This window comes from Rhinolophus hipposideros, assembly GCF_964194185.1.
Source record: "Rhinolophus hipposideros genome assembly, chromosome: 8".
NCBI lineage: Eukaryota > Metazoa > Chordata > Mammalia > Chiroptera > Rhinolophidae > Rhinolophus > Rhinolophus hipposideros.
In genome coordinates, this window is record NC_138054.1 from 2,646,316 (window position 1) to 2,667,707 (window position 21,392).

At 47.5% G+C, this 21,392-nt stretch overlaps 1 protein-coding gene across 2 annotated transcripts in view; it reads right to left on the reverse strand.

Moving 5' to 3' along the window:
* Nucleotides 1-779: 779 nt before the first annotated feature.
* Nucleotides 780-21,392, reverse strand: part of GMDS (GDP-mannose 4,6-dehydratase) — a 667,570-nt gene continuing 646,957 nt past the window's right edge. For both annotated transcript variants that reach the window (XM_081055077.1, XM_081055078.1), the window contains exons 10-11: nt 1,457-1,525; nt 780-1,226 (exon numbers count right to left, since the gene is read on the reverse strand). In XM_081055077.1, the coding sequence (XP_080911203.1) occupies nt 1,164-1,226; nt 1,457-1,525 (132 nt within the window). In that variant the 3' untranslated portion in view covers nt 780-1,163. The remainder of the gene's footprint in view (nt 1,227-1,456; nt 1,526-21,392) is intronic.

Below are 21,392 nucleotides of genomic sequence, written 5' to 3' on the forward strand. Positions count from 1 at the left end.
TCTATACGTCTGTGTGTCCACTTGCCTGAAGCTGTGCAGATACAATGTCCACGGCTCCGTAGCACAGGTCTGTGGTCAGAGGCAGGCCGCCTAAATGATGTACTCAGTGAAGCTGGATTCCCAGGTCTGAGGCCCAGCCTTAAACCTCTTTATTATAATTCCTAATTAATGCTGATGTACTTGAAGGGCACAGTGTCTGTCTGGCATCTATTAGGCACTTAATGTAAATTGGTCGAATGACTAACTCAAAATTAGATTTAAAAAGTGATCTAGTACTGAGAAGGGGTTGGAAATAAGTATTGTGTAAGATTCTAGACCACAAGGAAAGGCATGGACTAAGAGACCTCTTGGTAACCCAGGGGCTTTGGCATGGAACATTCCAACAATATTTACTTACCTTCAAGTTTCTTCTTCTAACCCCCCTCTATTTCTGAAGCCTTCTTTTGAGATGATTGGAGCCCCGTGGGTTCTAATTATAGTCAGCAAAGACGGGAGGGGATGTGAATGCCTCCTTTCTGCAGGAACTGGGTTTCCAAATCCTCTGGATAGAGTGGATTATTGTCACCAGGAAGGAGAAAGAAATGTCCCAGACAGAGCCTTAGGAGGACACTCTGGCCAGATCAGACTTAGGCCTGGCAGGGGTCTGCCAGCAGGGGTTCTCTGAAAAGGGAGTAGGCCTGAGAGAAGCGATTTCCTTCCAAGGCAAGGATTTGGGTGTCTTTGTTTTGGGGCCTCATAGCTGCCTTTATAATTGGGAGGAAACATCAACATCTACTCTTACTGTTGGTTCATAGAAAGGCCATTTTTAATAAGAAAAGAGAAACACCATTTGAAAGCCCCACACTTTCAGTTGTCTAATGACATAGTTTCAAGTAAAGTGAATATGTGATTAAAACATCTTGTTGATTTCACAAAACCATTCAGAAAAGGCTTCGACAAAAGGAAAGTTGGCCGAACGCGGAGTGCCAGGTCCCGGCTGCTGCAAACCTGAGCGCCCCCAGTCCTGCGGGCGGGACCACCTCTCAGATGGGGTGAGGGTCCTGGGCAACCGTCGGAGGGACGCGCTCTCCACCCGTCCCAGGACCACGCCTGCGGCCCCGCACCAGCTGGTTCCGCCAGGGGGATAAAGGCCGGCGGGGCGGCTCGGGGCTCAGCGGCTGCGCTCAGGCGTTGGGGTTGTTCCTCATGAGCTCCACGTCGGCATCCACCATCTCCCGCACCAGCTCCTGAGGCCCAAGACGGGGGTGGGGGGTGGGCGGTGAGGGAGGAGTTTGTCACTCTCTCCTGGTGACACCTCCACCCCTGTGAGGCCACCACCCAGCCCCTCCTTGCCCTCCGGCCAGGGCACCTCAGGCGCCCAGCTGCCCGCCCGGACGGCCACCCTCCCGCGAGGCCGGGTCCACACCGGCGAGTTGGCAAACCAGCCCACGCGCTCCACCGTGAAAAAGACACTTACATCAAAAGCGACCCGAGGTTTCCAGTTCAGCTTCTGTTTCGCTTTGGTGCAGTCTCCTTGCAGAAAGTCCTGCAGGGTGGAGGGAGAGAGAGAGCAGGCGTGGTACGGTTTGGTGGCGGGATCCGGAGTCGCAGGGACCCCGGCTCCCCCCCCCCCCTGCAGCTGTCGCGTACGGGAAAGGCTCCCATTTCCCTCCTTTTGGTCCCCTCCCGGCACGCTCTCTGGGCTCTTCCAGCCGTAAATCTTGCGAAGGTCGCGTTTAAGAATGTTCTGCACAGGCCAGTGTGGACCGTGCCAGCCACAGGGTCCGCAGCTCGCGCAGCCCTCCCGTGCAGCCCTCCGGTCCACGGCGTCCCACTGACGTTTAATGGCTGTGTGTGTGTGTGTATGTATGTATATATATATACTGAGTTGACAGGGACGCTACTGTGAGAACTGTTTCGAATTACTGCACGTCTCCGACGCGAAGTGAGTAAATCACCAACCCCCCCCGCCCGCCCTAGTCCGCAGCTTCTCTCGGGTGGAGGGGGACGCCCCTTGCCCCACGCCTGCCGGCACGCTGGGTCCCGTCCCAAGCCACCAGCCGCAGCGTGGAGGCGCGCGGTGCTGGGGGACCTCGTTCCAGGCGGGGGCCGCGCGCCCCTCCTTGTAACCCAGCCGTGGTTAACTTCTGCCGGTGGCTCGGCACAATTTTTCTCCAGCAGCGGCTTCGAGCTTTTTTGACCCTGGAAAAGGACGGGCAGTTCACACTCATTCAACGTACCCACATGCACGTAAAACGAAACTGAAGTTTCACGAAGCAGTCCTCAGTCTGACTGTCCAGGGGCAAAAACCCCAGTATTTTCTATTCTGTTCTATTTCACCCCTAGAAAATGCTGATCTCGACCCACTTACTTCATCCCACGACCCACTAACGAGATGCGACCCGCCGTTTGAAATCGCTGCTCTGAAGAGCGAGCTTTGGGCAGCTTCTCCAGCCGCCGTCGCTCCCCTCCGCGTGCCCAGTGTCCCCTAACCGCTCCGTCGCAGGATCAAGTTAATTTTCAAACGAACCTCCAGCTCCTGTACAAGAGGCCGGGGCCGCCATTTGCTTGATCCTCGAGTTTCTCATCCCATCTTACAGGGCCTTATCAAAACGCTGAAACATGTAAAACAGTACGCCAAAGACCCTGTTAGAGTCTGCTCGCTTAGCTTCACCGGCGCAGAGCGGAAGCCGCAAGCACACCAGGGCTTCGGAGAGTTTCCATCCATTTAAAAGACTTCATTGGAAGGAAAAACTGGCTAAAAGAAAACTAGAGGAGAATAAATTCATCCTGCATCTCAGCCCTCACTCACCAATTTCTTATTACAGCTCTTTGAACACTGAGTTAGGAGGAAATTGAGACGAGAATTTCAAGATTATTTGCAACAAAGGACGGAGGGAGGTAGGAAAGAAAGCAGGAAGGACAGAAGAAGTAGAAGAAGAAGAAGAGGAAGAAAAGACAGAGAAAAAAAGAAAGAAAAGTACTTTGAAATAGACTATTTTGGGGGTAAGATAAACATTTGGCTTTTCCATATACAAATGTATTCATCAAATAGTACACAAGATATGAGTCCTCGAAATGGAAGAATGTGAAGGCTGTATGGAAATAGCTGAACTTTAAACACGTTAAATACCTCATTAAGGCACTAATTTAGCCACACGCAATATTAAAGAAGAATCTAAAACCAGTAACATGGAGGGAAAGGAACAGACCCTCAAGCTGCAGTTGGAAGCCTTCCCCACTGAGTTTCTCCACACTGCCCTGGAAGGAGGCAGGCAGGCCGGAGCGATTTGTTACAGACCCACGCGGGGCTGGCAGGCCCCGCCCTGCAGCCCTCCCTGGGTGCTTCCCCTTACTGCTAAGCCTTTGCTACCACAGGGTGTCTGGATGCTACTTCTCAATGTCTGTACTGTTTGCTTGAAACTGTACCTTAACAGAGTACATTCAGCAACTCTCATTCTCAATCATCCGTCATTACTTTTTAGGGTTGAATAAATCAAATTCCCAAAGGCTTTCTATTTCACAATATACTGAAGTACTGATTTCCTCTCCAGAGTGTTAATCATAGTAAAAAAAAAAAAAGACTTATTTCTGCTGGCCTTAAAAGTCCATATACAGATTCTTCAGGAAAAGTAGGATACAAAAATTAATAATTAGCAATTTTATAGGAACTGGAAATACAAGTGGAAAAACAAATGATTTCTCTTTCCTTCCCTAAATAAACTTGTATATAGTTCTACAATATTTCTATTTTCCTATAAGTCACACAAAGATATTCATTCTTTTTCCCCAGAGGGAGCTGTGAAATGTGGCATCATGAAGCAACACAGTCCTCCCTCAAATTCTATAGCAGTTACACAGCCTGAAGAAACACGGTTATTGTTTAATCACATAACACTTGTTGTAAATCAACTAGCATTGTATAGGATGCAATTCATGGCTCTGAACTTATAGTTAGCAAAACCCTAAAACCAAGTTTGGCTTCAAATGATCTCAGTAGGCTTGGGAAAGGGAGCTTTGTATTGTAATTATGTTTCCTGTATTTTTCTACAAGTAGCTCATAATATAAAAACAACTAGGGAACTACAATTAAGGAAAAAGAAAAATGGTTTTCAAAAGCCTAGAAACAGACATTACTACCATACACTGTAAAAGTATTTCATTGAAACCAGAGACGCACCCAGTTAAACTTCCCAATTTAGTTTTGAGCCCAACTCCTACATTCCAGTCTAGCAGCTTACTTTAACTTTCTGCCAAGGCTCTGTCTCCCTGAAATTTAATTAGACCAAAAGACCTTGTGAAGGGAAAGGATGAGGTTCCATCAAAACAAAATAGTGGCTCTTTATGCCAGCTGCAACTGAGCTAACATTTAGAGTATTCCATACGTGTGTGCCCCAATCCACTTTTAGGGAAAGAATAAGGACATCCCAGCTTGTGTTACTACACTTCAGCCCTCCTGAAGGACTTTCTTACCTCCTCCTGTTGTGAGAAGTTATAGTAAATGGTTTAGTCTGAAAGGTTTGGGGCACAAGGTATACTTAAAAGGTGGCATGGGGAGGCCTGGCGTGGGAGTGCGTGTGGCTCTGGAATGACAGCAAAGACAATGCTTCTTTACCTAAGGCTTCCGCTAGCCTGAAGAGAACCAAGATTGTGGAAGCTGTGTTCATACAAGGACATCCGGGACTGCCCTTCTTGTAGCACTGTGTCGAGCAGTGGGAAGGGGGTGGGGGAATAAAGCTACAATATAGTTTGCTTTTAAATTTCACAAATCCTCTCCACTAGGGTGTGATCAGCTCCTAAGTACCAGGGAGAAGAATGAGTTCATTTGTTTTGCTCTTTTCTTTTTTTTTTCTTTTTGAAAGTTCAGTTCCTTCTTTGTTTATAGGCTTAAAGCTATAGTATGACAACAGGGGCAAAAGCTGGATTAAAGTGATGATTTTATGTACAGTTTCCAAAATGGACTCTGTGCACTGGGTGGTCTGTAACCTTTCTTTAAAAAAGACAATAAAGCTCTGAGAAAAATTTAAAGCATTTCTGTGTGAATATGACATTTCCTGAACTCTGGCTTCTGGTGTCTTCACCATCTCCATTGCTATTCCTTAGGTGAGCTATACAGTTTCAACATGTGATTAATTATTGTCAAATTCAATTATGGTTAGCTGAGGATTTTATAGCAGCAAAACAGCATGGGCAAGAGAAAATGTATATGTCAGGACTCCTAGAGCCCCCTGCTTTTTTCTCAGAGTCCCTGACTACTGTTGACTTGTTTGACCTTGAGGAGTTGTCCTCTAAGTCTCTGACCAGGCATAAACCCTAAAGGTCAAGGCCAGCGATCAGAGCTGGGAATAGCAGCCCAGCAGGAGGGAATGTTTTGCTGCAGCAAGTTTTCAGGCTTTCCTGGCTTACCTTCTTGTTAGAGTGAACTGATAAAGGGGTCAGGCCAAATCCTGGAAAAGTCATTAAGCCAGTTTCTGAGCCCGCAGTAGTTAACATAAGGTTCCCAAAAAGCAGAAACCATGCTATGCCATTATCTTCTACTCTAACTATGGTGGTTCCCTCTCCTCAAGTCTCCTGGGCACCTTTTCACCTCCATCAAGATAACAACACATCTTTAATGACACTGGTTTTCTTTCCTTCCCCCAATGTTATTTTATTTTGATCATTATTTAACACATTAAATCCCTTTGCTACCCACCCACTTTCCCTAAAATCATTGTGGGAATGTTATTAAATAGATTGTATAGCATATCTTTTCAAAGTTCACATTCTCATTTTTTCTTCCTCTTTCCTTGAAGTTGCATTGGGAAAGTTTTAATATTTATTTCAAATTATGTGTTGGATACCATATTTCCTCAAAAGATCTGCTCGTAAGATTTGCGATGGAGTGGAGGAACAATTTAAGAGTTTGAGCTCTTTTGGCAGGATGTTGTTAGCTTTCTAATGCGCATATTGAAAGAAATTCACTCTCGAGTGCTGTAAAGAAGAAGTATAGACAGGGATGTTAATAAGGAAAATTAAGACTGATGAAAACCCTGGCGAAACATCCTCAAGAATTTAAGCTATCACGCCGCACTCGATATTCATTTCTTTCCTTCCACATTTCTTAAAAAAAGCAAAATTGAGGATTAGCTCAGGTTCCAAGGGAATAAAAGAATGCCAATGAATTTGGTTCTTCATCTAACTGTATGCTAATGGAGAGTGAGCAGGAAAGATTTACTCTTGGGGAAATACTTCTTTTTAGAAAGATAGAATTTCTAAAAAAAAAACAACCCCAAAACAAAATAACCCTAAAACCTGAAACCCCAAAGAACTTCAGTAAAATGGAGAAAGCTTTAAAGTTGCACAGAATATCCCAGTGAAGATTCAAGATATTCAGCTGAAAGTAAGAATGGAAAAAACAAAAAAACAAAACATAGTCTGAAAGGTCCCCCAGAAAGTTTACAGTACAATGTCTCTTATGAGCAGTTTAAACTCTTACGTGCTCATAAATATATCCTTTGATTGGAACCTTCCCAAAGAGGGAGTGAATCTCAGAGCAGTAAGAAATACGCTGGCCTTAGTAAGGGTAAGGAACACTTCCCATCTCTCTTCCCTTTTACTGCTCTATCTCAGCACAAATTGAAGTTGAAGCCAGGCATCTCCTTTAATGACAAGGGGTGATAAGAGACAAGTAGAGAACAGTGGGCCGTCTGGTCTGCTCAGGAAGCTGTACTCAGTGGGACTGTCCGTCAGCAGGAGCTGACAGAATGCCGTTAGAGCCAAACAATGCTTGGGCTCAGTCTGAGGGAAATCGAGTCCGTCAGCACTGGCTCCGACTAGCACGCTGACAGTGGACATAAAGTGGCAAAGGGAACAAAACAGTGAGCAGGCCCTCGTTGTGTCTCCATCCTCAATTCTGCGGGCAACACAAGTGTATCCTGACTGAAACTCTGCTCAAGCCCTCACATCGTGACACTGTCTCCTCTGCTGGTGGCCTCACATGTGAGCCCCGTTACTTATGACTCAGGATATGCTGTCCTGACCTCCTAGGGAGTGCCTGAAGGAGTCTCTAGGATCTTGTGACCCTTCGCTTGATCCCATTTTTCTTGGTTGGGGACCACTTGTGTTCAACTGGTAGAATTTGGCATTTGGAATCAATAGCTATTAAGAGCACCAAACAAAGGGAAAGAAACCCATCAACATGTATGCCCTCAGATACTAATGAAAAAGTCTACCAAGCACCATAGAGCTTTCATGGAAAGTGAGAACACTGTCTTCTTTATGTGTCCATTTGTAAACAAAGCTTAATGTGGTTAAAAAATAAGTATCCACTTTATAAAGGGAGAATGCAATTAATGGCTTTTTAGTGCAGCCTACATATAGAGGCATCTGTTTTCATTTGTATTTTAAAAATACGGTTAGCATAAAAAGAGAAATGCAGTTCGGCAAAAAAAGCTCTGTCAGACACACAAACAACATAATTATAGGGGAAATATAGCAAATAAACACATTAATTTACTTTTAAATAGAGTTTTAAAAAAATATTCTGGAGAAAGTCCTTTCAGGCAGACACGCTTGTGACGTGTGGAGATAAGGACGGTGGCCCGTTCTCCGCTGTGGAACGGCCACACACATTCCATACAGCGCATGCCACGCGGAAGCCCCGCTGCCCTCCCTGTGAGGCAGAGGAGCTGGCTCCCAGGACACTCCAGCCACCTGCACCGGACGGCCCTGTAGGCCTTTGGGGCCTGTCCTTTCAACCAGGCACTGGTCTGAGCAGGCTGAGCAGAGGAAAGCATTTCTCAGAAGCTGTACCTCATACCTTCTGGGGCACTATCTTCTAATAGGTGGGTGTTTAATAGGTTGCTTTAAATAAAATAAGCAAATAAGATGTAGGGGATGTAATTTTGCATCATATATATTTATGAGGTACTATCTCTTTCTGTACCTGCTACATCTGTAATTATAATTGTAGTTATTTTTTTTCTTTAGTTTTATTTCTCGATCCCTGGTGTTTCTAGGAGTACCAGCCTAGGGAAAGCTAAATTAAGTACTGTAACTGAAGCTCACTTGACTTTGATTTCTTCACCGATCTTCACTCCAACCAGCTGATATGGGGGGCTGACTCACAGCTGTAATTCAGGTCCAGTTAATGAAAGGGAGATAAGATTGTTGGTGACCTCAGCACTCCGGCTTCAAAGCCAGCACCTCTTTGTCGGAAATGACTGGTTACGGTTAATAACTGGCTCTCTGGTGTAAAGATTTACCCATGCTGGTAGGAGGTGACACAAACCCTGAGGAAAGGAGATAAAGCACCTTTAAGTGGACTGATTAAAGATTGTTGTGACATAATTGGCAAGTAGTGTTCTGGAGCACGAGACACAGGCTACTTTTCTTTTGCCACTTAGTACTTTTTACCCTCAAAGCAGTTTACATCCATCAGCTAATTAAATCTCCAGAGAGTCACATTCATAATGCAACTCAAGAGATCTTGTATCTGTTTCAGGTGGCTCCTTTCCTGGGGATGAAAGCAGTGTACAAAGTACCGGTGGGGTTATAGCCCAACTCTGCCCTTGGCTTATCTTCAGGTGCATGCGGAGGCAAGGTACTCTCTCATCCAGGAAGGCCGACTCAGGCCACACGTGACCCCTCATCGCACGTGGTGAAGATGATTTTCCTTAAGCTTGTTCCCTTCCAGTTCGTTAGGACATCTACACAGCCCTTTAGAAAAGGTTCCCCCACTCCCTTTGAACATCAGCACTAAATATTTTAAATGATACGAATGTCTCCACAATATAGATGGGATATTTTTTTCCTTTGGGGTTTTTCTCAACTTACATAATACATCAGGTTATTCAAATTCAAGAAACCTCACTTCAATAACCCTCCAGACTCCCTCCCTCCCATCCATCCATGAAGCCAGCCAGCTAGCTAGTCAGTTAGCCATGCATCCTTCTCTCCAACCAAAATAGAAATGACATGACAGGGTCATTCAAATGTGTATCCACAAGTTCAGTCAAACATTCATTCCCTCAATAACCTCTTAAGAACGTCTAGGACTAACCAGGTAACTGACCACATCCAAATTGCTTTTTTCTCTGAGGACTTTCATATTTCTGGAAAAATTAAGACAACTACTATGAGATTTGTTAGTAAGGTTTTTGAGAGGCATGAAGAAAAGATGAGTATTAAGATGAATCTTTAGGTTTTCTATGATTTTGTATATCCATTCATTTGGTTTCCTATTATCATAATTAATAGAGAGTTTTTACCAGGGTATCTATACTACATGGTTACCTAGCATTTTTTTAAAATCTTTTAAGAGCAATAGAATCATATACCTGAATGCATCTACAGAGATATTTAAACTAAATAACTCTATTAATGTCACAAAGCCATGGTAGGGTTTTGGATTAGATGGCAGGATTTCTGGTTAGTCCAGCATTCACAACACACAGGAGGACTAACCCTCCCCAGAAAGCACTGGAAGCAACATACCTCATGCTGCATTACTTTGAATGGCAAACAGATCTCTAAATAATAAAGACTATATCAACATTTAGAAATATTAACACATTCCAATGCTGAAGGAAAGAGGTGGACAGAGAAGAGTATATATTGTATGATTTAATGTGTATGAAGTTCCAGGAGAAGCAATTAAATTGATGATGACATAAATTAGATCAGTGCTTACTAGAAGAAGACCGACAGGGAAGGTGAATGAAGGAAATTTTGGTGATGTTTTTATGTTGACAGGGGTGTAGGATTTATGTGTATGTTTGTCAAAGTGGATCAAACTATATAGTTAAGACCTGTGTATTTTACTTTGTGTAAGTCATAGCTCAATAAGAAATGAGTCTTAGATATCAGCAACACTGAAGACACCTTGTTTCATATCGTGGCTCCACCACTCAGTTGTGTGACATTGGGTAACAAGTTCTTAACGTTTCTGAGCCTCAGGGTTTAAATCTGTAAAATAGGAAAAACATTGCCTATCTTGCAGGGATGCTGTGAGAATTCAAGATTACACACGGAAAGTAGCTAGCAGTATTTCTAATTCATTGTATACTTGAACAGGTTTTCTGTTAAGGCTAGCTACTGTTGCTTTTATCCCTAAGGTGTAGGAAAAGCTATTCTTTTCATTTCTTATAGTAACATGATGGATGAATTTGTAATATTTTAAAGTGAGCTGTCTTACAGTATTTTTTTCATACTTATATGCTACTTTCACCCTGCACCTCAACCCAACTTCTGTTTTTAGATCATCATTTTTTAAATAATTGTAACCAGAGTCTATAGAATTTTGTATTCTGCTTTTCTCCAGTTATTGCAATCATTTCACATGCTCTTGACTGCTGTTGCCAAACACTGACTGTTTCAGAGGCTGGGGAAGCAGCCACAGACAAGACAGAGCCATTCCCTGTCACGCTGGTGAGACAGTGAGGGTACAGAAGACGTGAATAAGAGCATTTCAGCTGTGGGAGAGCCAGGCAGGAGGCGGTAGAGGAAGCGGATTGATGAGGGGTGGGAGGCTTGGGTGGGGAAGGCCTTCCTAAAGAGGCAACATTTGAATCTGAGGTTTGAATGACAAGAAAAAGCCAGTGCCATAAAGAGTTGGGTCAGGAGGGTCTCCCGAAGATGCCACAGGTGCAAAGGCCTCAGGGAGCAACACACTCAGCCTGAGGAGCAGGAAGGAGGCTGCTGAGTCTGGACAGAGCGCCTGGGGACATCGAGGCCCAGGCCAAGCTAGGGGAGGCAAAGTGGCTGGTCACACCAGCTCTGGCCTCCCGCGTGTCGCCCGTCACAGGGCACAGCCATGTTGTCACAAGGCTTTATTCTCCAGTCACTGATTGTGCCGTAGAGCATCTGCCACTGGGAGGCCAAGACACCAAAGCTGGCTACTGCAGCAGAGACTTAGGGCCATGCCCAGCTGGCCCTGGAGGACGCAGGGCCCAGTCCCGGAGGCAGAGTGCAGGGGCCTGTCCTGCTGCTCTGGAACCTCCTCTTCTGGCCAAATGGGGACACATCCAACCTCCTCAGGGCTGCTGACATGGTGTCCCACCCTTTACTTCCTCCTGCATGAGCAGAATCCTGGCTAGAGTGAACCTGAAACCACAAGCTCTCCTTGCTGGCTGAGGAGCCACTCTCTACTCTCTTCTTCTCCACTAGCTCTCAAGAGAATGGATACAACACTGAAATTTGCTTGGGTTTTAAACAAGTTTTAGCAAATTCTGTGTGTGTGTGTGTGTGTGTGTGTGTGTGTGTGTGTGTGGCATAAAGGGCCGCTCATCTACAAAGAACCCACTTTACTTTAAAATTTACAGTCCTTTATCAGCCTGTGGCACAGAGTATGCAGTTTGGACTTTGTTCTGAGCTCCTGGATGGCTGTAAGGACGGCAGGCATAGGCCCGGCCAGACGTTTGCAGCCTCGCTGTGGGCGCTGTGCTACATGAGAGAGGGGCTGTGTAGGAGAGGAGACCAGCTGAGACAGTGGCCACAGATGTGGTGAGGTGCTGGCAGCTTGGACAGGAGGGAGGTGGTGTGAACGGGAAGATGGAAAGAAGTGGATAAACGGGGGGCCTATTCTGGAGGCAGAGCAGGAGGACTTGCTGATTAGCTGGGTGTGTGTGGGGCAGAGGATTCATGGAGGACTCAGGATGCTGGCTTGAACGAGAGCCTTTTTATTGCTTTCAAAGGCACTGTATGCATTTATAGTGCTACCAACAAAGTATGAGTGTAACATTTTATCACAATGCACCGGCATTAGATATGATCTCCTTTTCAAAGAAACCTCTCATTTTCATGATTATGAAACTGAGACTCTTTCAAAAGATTTTTTGTAAAATCACCTACGATCTCTTATATGATTCCACAGAACACACTGTCTTGTTTTGAATCTTGATTTGATGCCAAAGCTTCTTAGCTGAGGAAGTCTCATTAACTCAGAGAAGGCCCAGTGTCCACAGGCCCAGCTGTATTCGTGGGGAGGGAAGGTACCGAGGAAGGCAGCTCACCTTCTTCCTAGCTTAGGGGGCAGCTTCAGCTGCCTTAACACAAGCAAGGAAAGGGTTAAGTCAAACTGTGTCCACTATGCCTGACCAACACGTCCTGCTTTAAATCTATGGCTTGTGGCAGGAGGAAGTCCGAGAGGTGGCCTTTCACATGACATCATAAAAGCCTGATTTATCACCAGCCACCACACATCTAGAAAATCATAACATCCTTTCAGGAAAATGCAGTGGAAAATAATCAGGTTGACTTTGATGAAAGCTTTGGTGGGGACTCCCAAGTGTGACGCTCTGCACAGAAAGCCTTGGCAGGTGCCCTGTTTGCACTCAGAGAGGCCTTCTCTGACAAAGCCGAGTCAGAGCTTCACGGCTTCCCACAACTGAGCGTAGCTTTCATGTCCAAGATAAAATAAGAGTTTGGCTCACACTCTGCCAGCTCACCTAAAATAACACTTCAGTGGATATGGCATGCTTTGGAAATGACAGCTCTATTCAGATGTGAGAAATTATTGATTGTGGAAATAAAAATCCCAGTCTTGTTATATAAGCCTCTGCTGTACCCACAGTGCTGACCTGTGACACTTCCCACACGGCATCCATCGCTCTGCTCTTGTCTGCTCTCTCCTGGGACTGTCTTTAGGACCCTGCCCTATACTGAGGCCTCTTTCCTGTGCAGTATTTCCAGAGCCGTGTGCCACTGTGGAATTCTGCCTAATAACTAAGAGGGCTAAGGATTGACAGGGGAGAGACATTCCAAAATGGAGGAATGTCCATTTTATTTCAGAGGAAATAAAGGGATGAATTCCTCAGGCCACCAAGAACTGGTCCTGGGAACGCCTGCATCTTGACGTTGTCTCTCTTGCTCAGTAATTTCATAAAACCACCGAGCAGGAACCTTTTCTTCTTTGATGTGCATGACATGCTCTGCAAATAAACACAGGAAAGAGGGACAAAGGCAGGCTGGGGTCTTGGATGATTCTAGAATTCTGGCCATATCAATCCGACAAAAGCCTGTCAGTAGACAAAGTAGGCCTATCTTTGCAAAGCGACACCAACTGAAGGTGCTGGGATCCTTGAGTTTGGGGAAAGAGAGGTGGTCTACAGATTGAGCCAGGATGACAAAGGGCTAGTCTGGGTTCGAAGGCTGACAAAAATGAAAACTTGGGACTCAGTTCAAAGTTACTTTCACTTTTTTTTACTGTTATACCTCAAGTATGTTGCACAAAGACTATTCATAGGATCAAAGACTCATGTAAGTAGACACAGCTCCGTGAAGGACGCTTGGTGCTCAGTGTGGCCACTGTGGAGGGAAGAGCCCCAGGTTGGAGGAGCACACAGTCTGGGCCCTGACACCATCCACCTAGGAGAGGGGCCTCCTCCTTCCACCTAAATCAGCTCTAACCATACCACTGTTACATCCTTCCATGTTTGACTTCTTAACTGAAGAGGTCTGCCCGTGCCTGATCTTCCCAGGATTCTATACAGGAAACAGGAATGACAGGGAAGGGAGCAGAGGAGAGAAGTGAGGCCCAGCTCTGGCCCTGCCGCATGAGTTCTGTAACTCAAGCTGTCCTCATCTGTATACACAGAATGGCTGGACTAGAAGAATTTCCAGGTCCCTTTTCTAAGCTACTCCTTGCCACTCGGCTGGGATTGCTGGTGCTGGAGCGAGCGCTACATGCCTTGTGTCAGTGCCTTAGGGATACCCACCGCATCTGCTTACCTAAGACCACTCATCATTTCATAGCAGCCAAGGAAACAGGAGCAACAGCGTTCAAGTTCTGCTCCAGCTGGGCCCCAGTCTGGCTTAGCCTCAGCCCTGAACTTGGAGTTCTGCTTGTGAGTAAAGCTGGATGGTGGGGGAGCTGGGTGCCTTGGCAGTGGGTGGTGGGTGACCTCTCCAGGACCTGGCCCCACTGCAGCTCTGCCCACTGAGGCTGGGCACATGCTTCCCACATGGCTTGAGGCAGAGGGTGCTGGTCAGGAGGCGAGTCACCAGGGTGGTGTGTTGCACGGAGCCCTGGGGGTTTTGGGACATTCAGGTAGCTGGGATACACAACCAGTCAAACTGAGTGCTTCAGCTATTTTGTGGCTGGAAAGTGGACACTTGTGGTACCTTATTTTTCTGGGCTACACGTGTCACTCAGGCACTTGCATGATAAACACATAATGGTGACAGAGGGGAAACAAAGTTTGCCACTGATGCGAATCATAATCAAATGGCCTGACCTGCTGGACACTGTGGCTGGGTCAGGAAACCTGTACTCAGACGGTTAAGCATGATTTCCCTGGAATGGGCCGGTGAGCCACCTCCACTCCCCACCCCTGGCCATTCGTTCAACTGGAATGTGACAGGGCTGCTGGCTGTCATTTGCTCCAGGGGTAAAGCCTCTGGGCCCAATGACTACTTTAGGGGTGGGGAAATTGGGGATCCCCTAGAGCCAGCAATAACATCTTTTCATTGGGTCCCTTCTTTGTGCTATATGCTAAACACATTACATACCTCTTGCTATTTCACCTTCTAACAATCCTATATGGTTCACGAGGAAAGTTAGGGTCCAAGTAAATTAAGTAACTTGCCCAGTTTCACTCCAGGCGGAGTCTGGACTCTGACCCAGGTCTGTGTGACTCTAAAGACTAGGTAATTAGCACATGTATGTAGACCGCCTCCTGAGGGTCTTCTCTCTTTAGGACGTGGGCTGACAAGAGATGAGAACAACAGTATGCCAGGACAGGCATCCCCTCCCATGAAGTAGATCCTCTTGATGAGGATGCAGTCGCCCCGGAAAAGAACTTGTCTCAGACACAATAGAAGGAGATATGCTTTCACTTTCTAGAGGTCCAGAAACACTAAAACTGTTGGTTAGATTACTTGCGTAGATTACAGATTAGAGTAGACACCAGTGGGAACCTGAGTCAGCACAAAAGAGGGCCTGCCAAGAGATACCAGGTTGAAACAAGCACACAGCTCTCCATATCATGGCAGCACATGCTGACAAGGTTTCATGCAGCCTTGGATTTTAGAGCAAAAATGAATTCACTGTTTTTCTCTAGCTGGGGCTTAAAGGTTTCATAAAGGGAACCTCCGCTGGATATAAAGTATCTTGTTTTGGCCAATGTGATTAATGTAGTCTTCTCAGAAACAACTATTAATTCTTCAAGTACCATCAGGAATGGTCATGATAATGGCTGTTATATTTATGAGAAGCTAAAACACAGACCAGTGGCCATGTGACCGTGGAACGATTCTTTCCTCTCTATGTCCTGGATACCACTAGGCCATGAGACCCCCAGGGGACCTCCTCTGGCAGAACCTGGCTTTGAGGTGGGTTCTTCTAGGAACTACTACGGTGTAGGACCACCAGGAATACTAAGAGACATGGGAACTCTGTGGGTTTGGGACATTTCCAAAGGGCATGTGCTCAGTATCTGACCCCCTCAGAACACTTTTTTTTAAAAAACACTTCAACTCACAGAATTTAAAAGAATTGTCTTGTCTTACTTAGGCCACTGCCATGACCTACTATCAGACATAGAGACACTATTCTTCGGGGGGCATAGCTTTTCAGTTTCAGAGCCCCAAGAGTGAAGGAGACCACTGCTGGACCTGGATACGAGCAGAGAGTAAGTCTGGAGAACACGGGGTATCTAAAGCCTTTACCCAAATCTACTTAGTTCTTGAGTTTGATAGTCAGCGAGGAAAGAAAGGGATGCCTCTGATTATCACAGTAGTAATGAGAGTGATAGTTATCACAAGAGAAACAGCCATGCAGCACTTTCCTATTTAAAAAGGACCTTCCAATCTAATGTAATGCTGGCAACATGTAGTCACAGTCATTCACACAATCACCAGCCATTCTCACCGGGTCCTCAAGAAGTTCAAGGTCCAATGGTGGAGACTAATAAGCAAATAGCATATCTGACGCATGTCCCACAGTGCAGGTGAGTAAGGGAGAGCAGGTGAGCAGACTAGGAGGTCGAGAAGAGAGTAGGGAGTAGGGGGAGGGTTGAGATGGGAAGGGTATGAGAAGGGGAGGACCATGAGCTTGGGGGTGGGCCTGTGCTACCAATGCCACCCAGGTGCCTGCATAAATAGAACACAGGAGGACTTGTCTAACAGTCCCCCTGGGAAAGTGCTAGGGTTAAGCTACCTTCACAGTGGGACAGAGGAGGGGACTGTCCTCTGTCCCAGAGCAGATGCGCCCTAAGCTGGTTGTGAAGAATGAGCGGGAGGTAGGAAAGCAAAGAGCAAGTCAGGCAGTCCAGGAGCGGGAGCAGGGTGTGAAGGACATGCAGGTGTTAGGGAGTCATCCAGAAGCAGCAGACGGGTTGGGGGGAACTGTTCCCTTGGGCTGCGTGTGCACCGTAGGAGCCCAGCGGTTGTGCTAGTTTAGCAGGAAATGCAGCATCACCCTAAACTGACTCCTTGTTCCATCATGACTAACTGGGCTTTGGGTACTTCATTTATGAACTTGTTGCATTTTATCTGCAAACAATAAAGTTTATTGACAACATAAGCGCTGAGCACAGCGCCTGACGCTGCGCAGGTATTCAGTCCTGGCAGCCACATCAGTGTGTAATGTTATAACTCCACCAGGGCCCGGACAAGTGAGAGCCCTTAGATGGCCGTCCCAGACCTCTGTGCTAGTTCTCCAACGTTACTCCCTTATAGAAATGACTCATTGTATAATAGCAATCAGCAGCCCTCTTTTGTCACACCGTTAGTTCCCACAGTCTGGAATATTCTTGTCCTCATCTTCATTTGTTTAACTATAGCCCTGTAAAAGCACATGAGATTTGGGGTCAGAGAAACCTCGGCTGAAATCCTAGATTCACCATCTGTTAGATTAGACTCAGTTCCTCACTAGTACCTCTAGCTGGCGTTTTGGCGAGGATATGCCCCGAGCTCATTCCAACCTTTTCTGTTGTACCTAGTGTACCTTTGTACCCCCACAGCCCTGTTTCAGCGCTGCCAACACAGCAGTCAGAGAGGCAAATGGGCAGCTCATGTAGCACTACGGGGGTGCTGGCAGTAAACAACCAGCAAGGAAGAAACCAGGTCGTTATAAGGGCCCTGATGGAAATAACATTGAGTAACTGGGGTCAGAAATGCTGCTGAGGTGATGTTTAGGCAGAGTGACGACTGACACGGAGAAACCAGCTACAGGAGGCCGGGGAGAGTTCCAGGGGGGACAGCATGGGTGGGGCTCCAGTGGCAGGGAGCTGGCTGCTAAGAAACCCTTGCATTTTGGAGTGGCCCCTGAGTTTGGGGTGAGGGAAGCTGTTACAGGTGGTAGTGAATTTAAGATGTACTCATTTATAGCTTCGCCAAGAAAGGCCTCTGGATCCCTTTCTTCTTCTGGATACTTATCAGACCCTCTGCCTGCAGGTGTCCTCTGGGCTTCCCTTGGGGAACCTGTTGGCCATCCAGGGGCTAGTGATTGGACTGTACTCATTTTAGGACATCCTGGGAAACGGCTGGAGGCACAGACACTTGCCGCTAGGAGCTCCAAAGCCCACAGGCCTCAGAGGAAGCCCCGGGCCCTCTCCAGTCCTCTTCACTCCTAAGCACACACCTAGAGTTGCTGCAGGAGGGAAATGGGGGTTGATGTATTAGGTTCATCAGGGATAACCTAGGTCCCTGTCACCATGTTAGTGAAGATACACAGTGGGAAATACGCTCTGTCAATTGATGGTGCACAAATAGTGCTGTGGGGGGACTGCCTGCGCTCTGGGCCACAGGAGGTCTTTTAGCAGAAAAGTGAGCTTCCTGTCAGAGAAGGTGACCGTGACTCACAGGGCACCGCACAGCCCAGTAAGTGTCCACCTGACCCCCACTATGATCTTTTATCAGGAGACTCAATGCTTCTTACCTCACATCGCTGACTGGAGCACTGGGAAAGGGCACAATACCTGCGGAGGCACAGAGGGGAGGGGTGGAAAAGACCCCCGCCCCTCCGGCGGTGAGCACAGGCCTTCAGACGCAGAGCATCGTGCCTCAGCAACCCACTGCTCACAGCTCACTTCTTTTCAAAGGTTTTCCTGTCTCCTTGCCTCCCGAAGGAGTCATGTCTTTTAAATATTGGTCAAGCTTTTGTTTAATATTTTGCACGTCTTAGAGTCTCCTTGCATCTCTCTGGCTTACCTTCATAAAGGGAAAAAGAAATGCTGTGGACAACTCAGCACACCTTCCTCCCCCAAACGGTACGAAACCCATCAGAACGTTCCTCAGGACCCAGGAGAAGGCCCTGGCTCACACACCTCTGGGACATCCCCTGCCTTTTCGTAGCAGTCACTGTGCCCTGGCACGTCCGCACCTGCACTGCTCTTTCCTTTGGGCCTTGTCCCCTCTATGCTAGGAAGTCACTCTCTTCAGATGTCCGTGGCCAGTAGCAAGCTTCATTTCCATTGAAATCTGACTGCTTCAGCCTTCAAACCTACCCTGAAGTCGTCAGTTCTATAACGATTATTCTGGTCTGCCTGAAAGTTTTGGTTTTGTGGGGGAAGAAAATGAATTCCTCCTTTTATACCATCAAAATACTCCCCTCTTCTAAGGTTTAAGGTCAATCTGGCCTTGACCTCTAGGCTGGAGAACTGGGTGCCATGGTGACCATAATCTTGAGTTATAAATGAGGTGAGTTTATTCATCCTTATGAATAGAAACACAGTGTAATGTTTTGACTTTATAAATCTTGCCTTCATGATCTGTTTGTAGCATCTATGTGAAGAATACAGGGTGCCAGATATGCTGGTCCCATTGGGAGGTGGAGGGGCTGGGGACCAGCAAGGTCTGTCCCTCAGGGTCCAACAGGAAGTCAGGCGGACTCAGTGGTGCTCAGGGTGGACGCAGCTCTCCGATCCGAAGGCACACCAGGGACAGCCGGCCCTATGCAGCCCTCACCTGGAATCCTCACGAAGACGCTTCCTCACTCTGACCAGTTCCTTGGTTTTCTCTCATTTAATTGTTTTCCTGTTTGGAATACCTGCTTCTGGAGAATGCTCAGGGCCTTTTAACCAACCCCCCGGCCTTGGCAGAGTGGACACAGCTATATCTTACACCATCTGTTCACAGGTGGGCATCAGACAGATCGAGTTCGTACTTCCTGTTTAAACCACTCAGTCTAGTCTCCTTCCATCACCATATATTTGACCTCCTTTACCTTCTTAGTCCTCCCCTTGCCCCTTTTACCCTCTGGTAATAACCATACTGTTTTCTGTATCTCTGAAAATACTTCCTTTCATTTTCTTATCTGGTTGCTTTTCTCCACCTGTCTCCTCAGAGAAATCGGTGGTTCTAAACAAATTTGTAAAGTTGGGATCCTTAGCCAGGCCAAATGAAGTAGAAACTGAGTGGGATTCTTTAGAAAAAGTGTCCTAGAATTGTTTCCTCAGAGCACACCTATTTCGAGGGCAGGGAAACATCTTACTCAGCTTGGTGTCCCAGGGATCCAGCCCCTTTCTGGGTGCATGAGGAACATTCTAGGGAAAAAGGCCTCTCTCCTTAAAATGAAGCCCAGACTGCCCATGGTTTAGCTGGACACTCCCATGTCTGGCCTAGCCCCTCTTGACATTCTCTTGCTTCAATTACTCCCATCTTCAAGGGGCTCCAAGTTCCTTATCTCCCCCGGGCTCCCCTTGGCATAAATGAGGCAGGTGGAGCCTGCAAAAGTCCCATTAAAACACTGAGAAAGAACAAAGGAGGGCACTCCCTGGAGACCATGCTCTGATTATGCCTCAGCCAACCTACTCCCAAGGCTCACAACCCCCACCCATCCCGTGCCCAGCTGTCCCAAGACACCTGCCATCCCTTCCCCAGGCTCAGCCCCATGGTGGGCATCACACTGCGCCCTGACTCCCTATCTCCTGCCTGTTCTGCTGGAGCTAGGAGCTTTCCCCAGACTCTCCTCCAGTTGTGCAGACTGGCCCTGGCAGGCCCACCCACAGCCTGCAGCCTTGAGTCTGAGGATACGCTGTCCTTCCTCTAGGGACCAACTCCAGGAAGGCCCTCACCTGCCAGGTGAGACCTGATTCCACCCTGAGGGACGTGTGAGCAATGCACACATGTGGGCACCAGGCTGTCATTCCGTCTCGGCTGCCCGCTGAGGGCCAGTCGCAGAACCGGCAAGCCACCGCCCAGATGCTCATTGCTGGGCACCCAACTCTGCCCTCAGCACAGCCCCCCAAGTCCCCTGCCTTCTCTCAGTTCCCGTGAACAGGCTCCACAGAACGGTGAACTGAACTGACTAAGCTCAAGGTCTTGTCTCTGACTGCCTTGTCCTCCTGCCTGTCTCCCCACCCTGTACTTCGGCCTCTCTTCCCAGGTTCCCTGGTTAACACTGTATCCATTTTAAATGATCCTCTAAAATTCTGACTTGGGGCCAGTTTCTTGAGCCACAGGCTGACACTCTAACTCCAGCCACCATTCGGGGCAGGAGCTCCAGGGTCCCCATTTACAGTGCCCTGGGTGGAGGTGAGCGATTTGCTGATGCCCGGAGCTGGCGTGAGCCTAGCCAGGGCCTGCTGGCACGGCACTCAGGGTCTTCGTGGTACTGCTGCCGCCTCTGTGCCACTGTCTGGGTGACAGCTTCTCAGGACCCTGCGGCCCCGCGTGGACACGGCCCCTTCACAGCTCTGCACCCCCGCAGCTCCCGCCTCGCACGCCCTACCTCCCTTACTATGTTACCACTTCCGCACACTCACTCCGTGCTTTGCCTCTGTTGCACCATGCAATTCTTCCAGTAATCTGAGGTACTAGATCATCTCATTTTTGCACATGAGGAAACTGAGGCTTAGTAAGTTGCCTAAAGTCACACAGTTAGTGAGTGGGAGTGAGGGGCATGAGCTACAAACTCTGGTTTTATTCCTAAACCCTTGTCTCAACCATTGTACTTCCTTTCCCAAATCGAATGAGAGCTCCATGTGGGCTGAAATTGTATCTTGCCCATTGGCAGTGACATGTGGTATGAACGATGGCTTCCCGCACATAGCAGCTTTAAAAATCATCTACGAAAGCAGTCCTGAGCATAAAGAGTGCTTTTCAATCATTGTGCAAACCAGTGCCTTCTCCTGGGGTCTCCTCTCCTCTTGCTGGCTCTGTGAGTGCTCCCCAGATCCTGAATCTCTTCCTCTGCTGGTCCCCCACTCCCCTTGCTGCTGCCCCCTCACCACCCCTCTCTCCTACGCTGCTTCCTTCTCTCTTCCCACCTCTAAGCTCAAGTTCTGTTCTTTCTGTGAGCTCTCTCTTGGCAGGACAATTTCCACCCATGATTTCAATTACCAGCTCTAGGGACACCACTGTCTCCATTTTCAGACCTTACCTTTCTCCTGGGGTTCAAACCTGCGTTTTCCTGGCAGCCGCAGCTGGCCACTCACAGGCACCTCAGAGTCACCACCCCTCCCAAGGGTCTTTCCCTTAAGAAGTCTCCA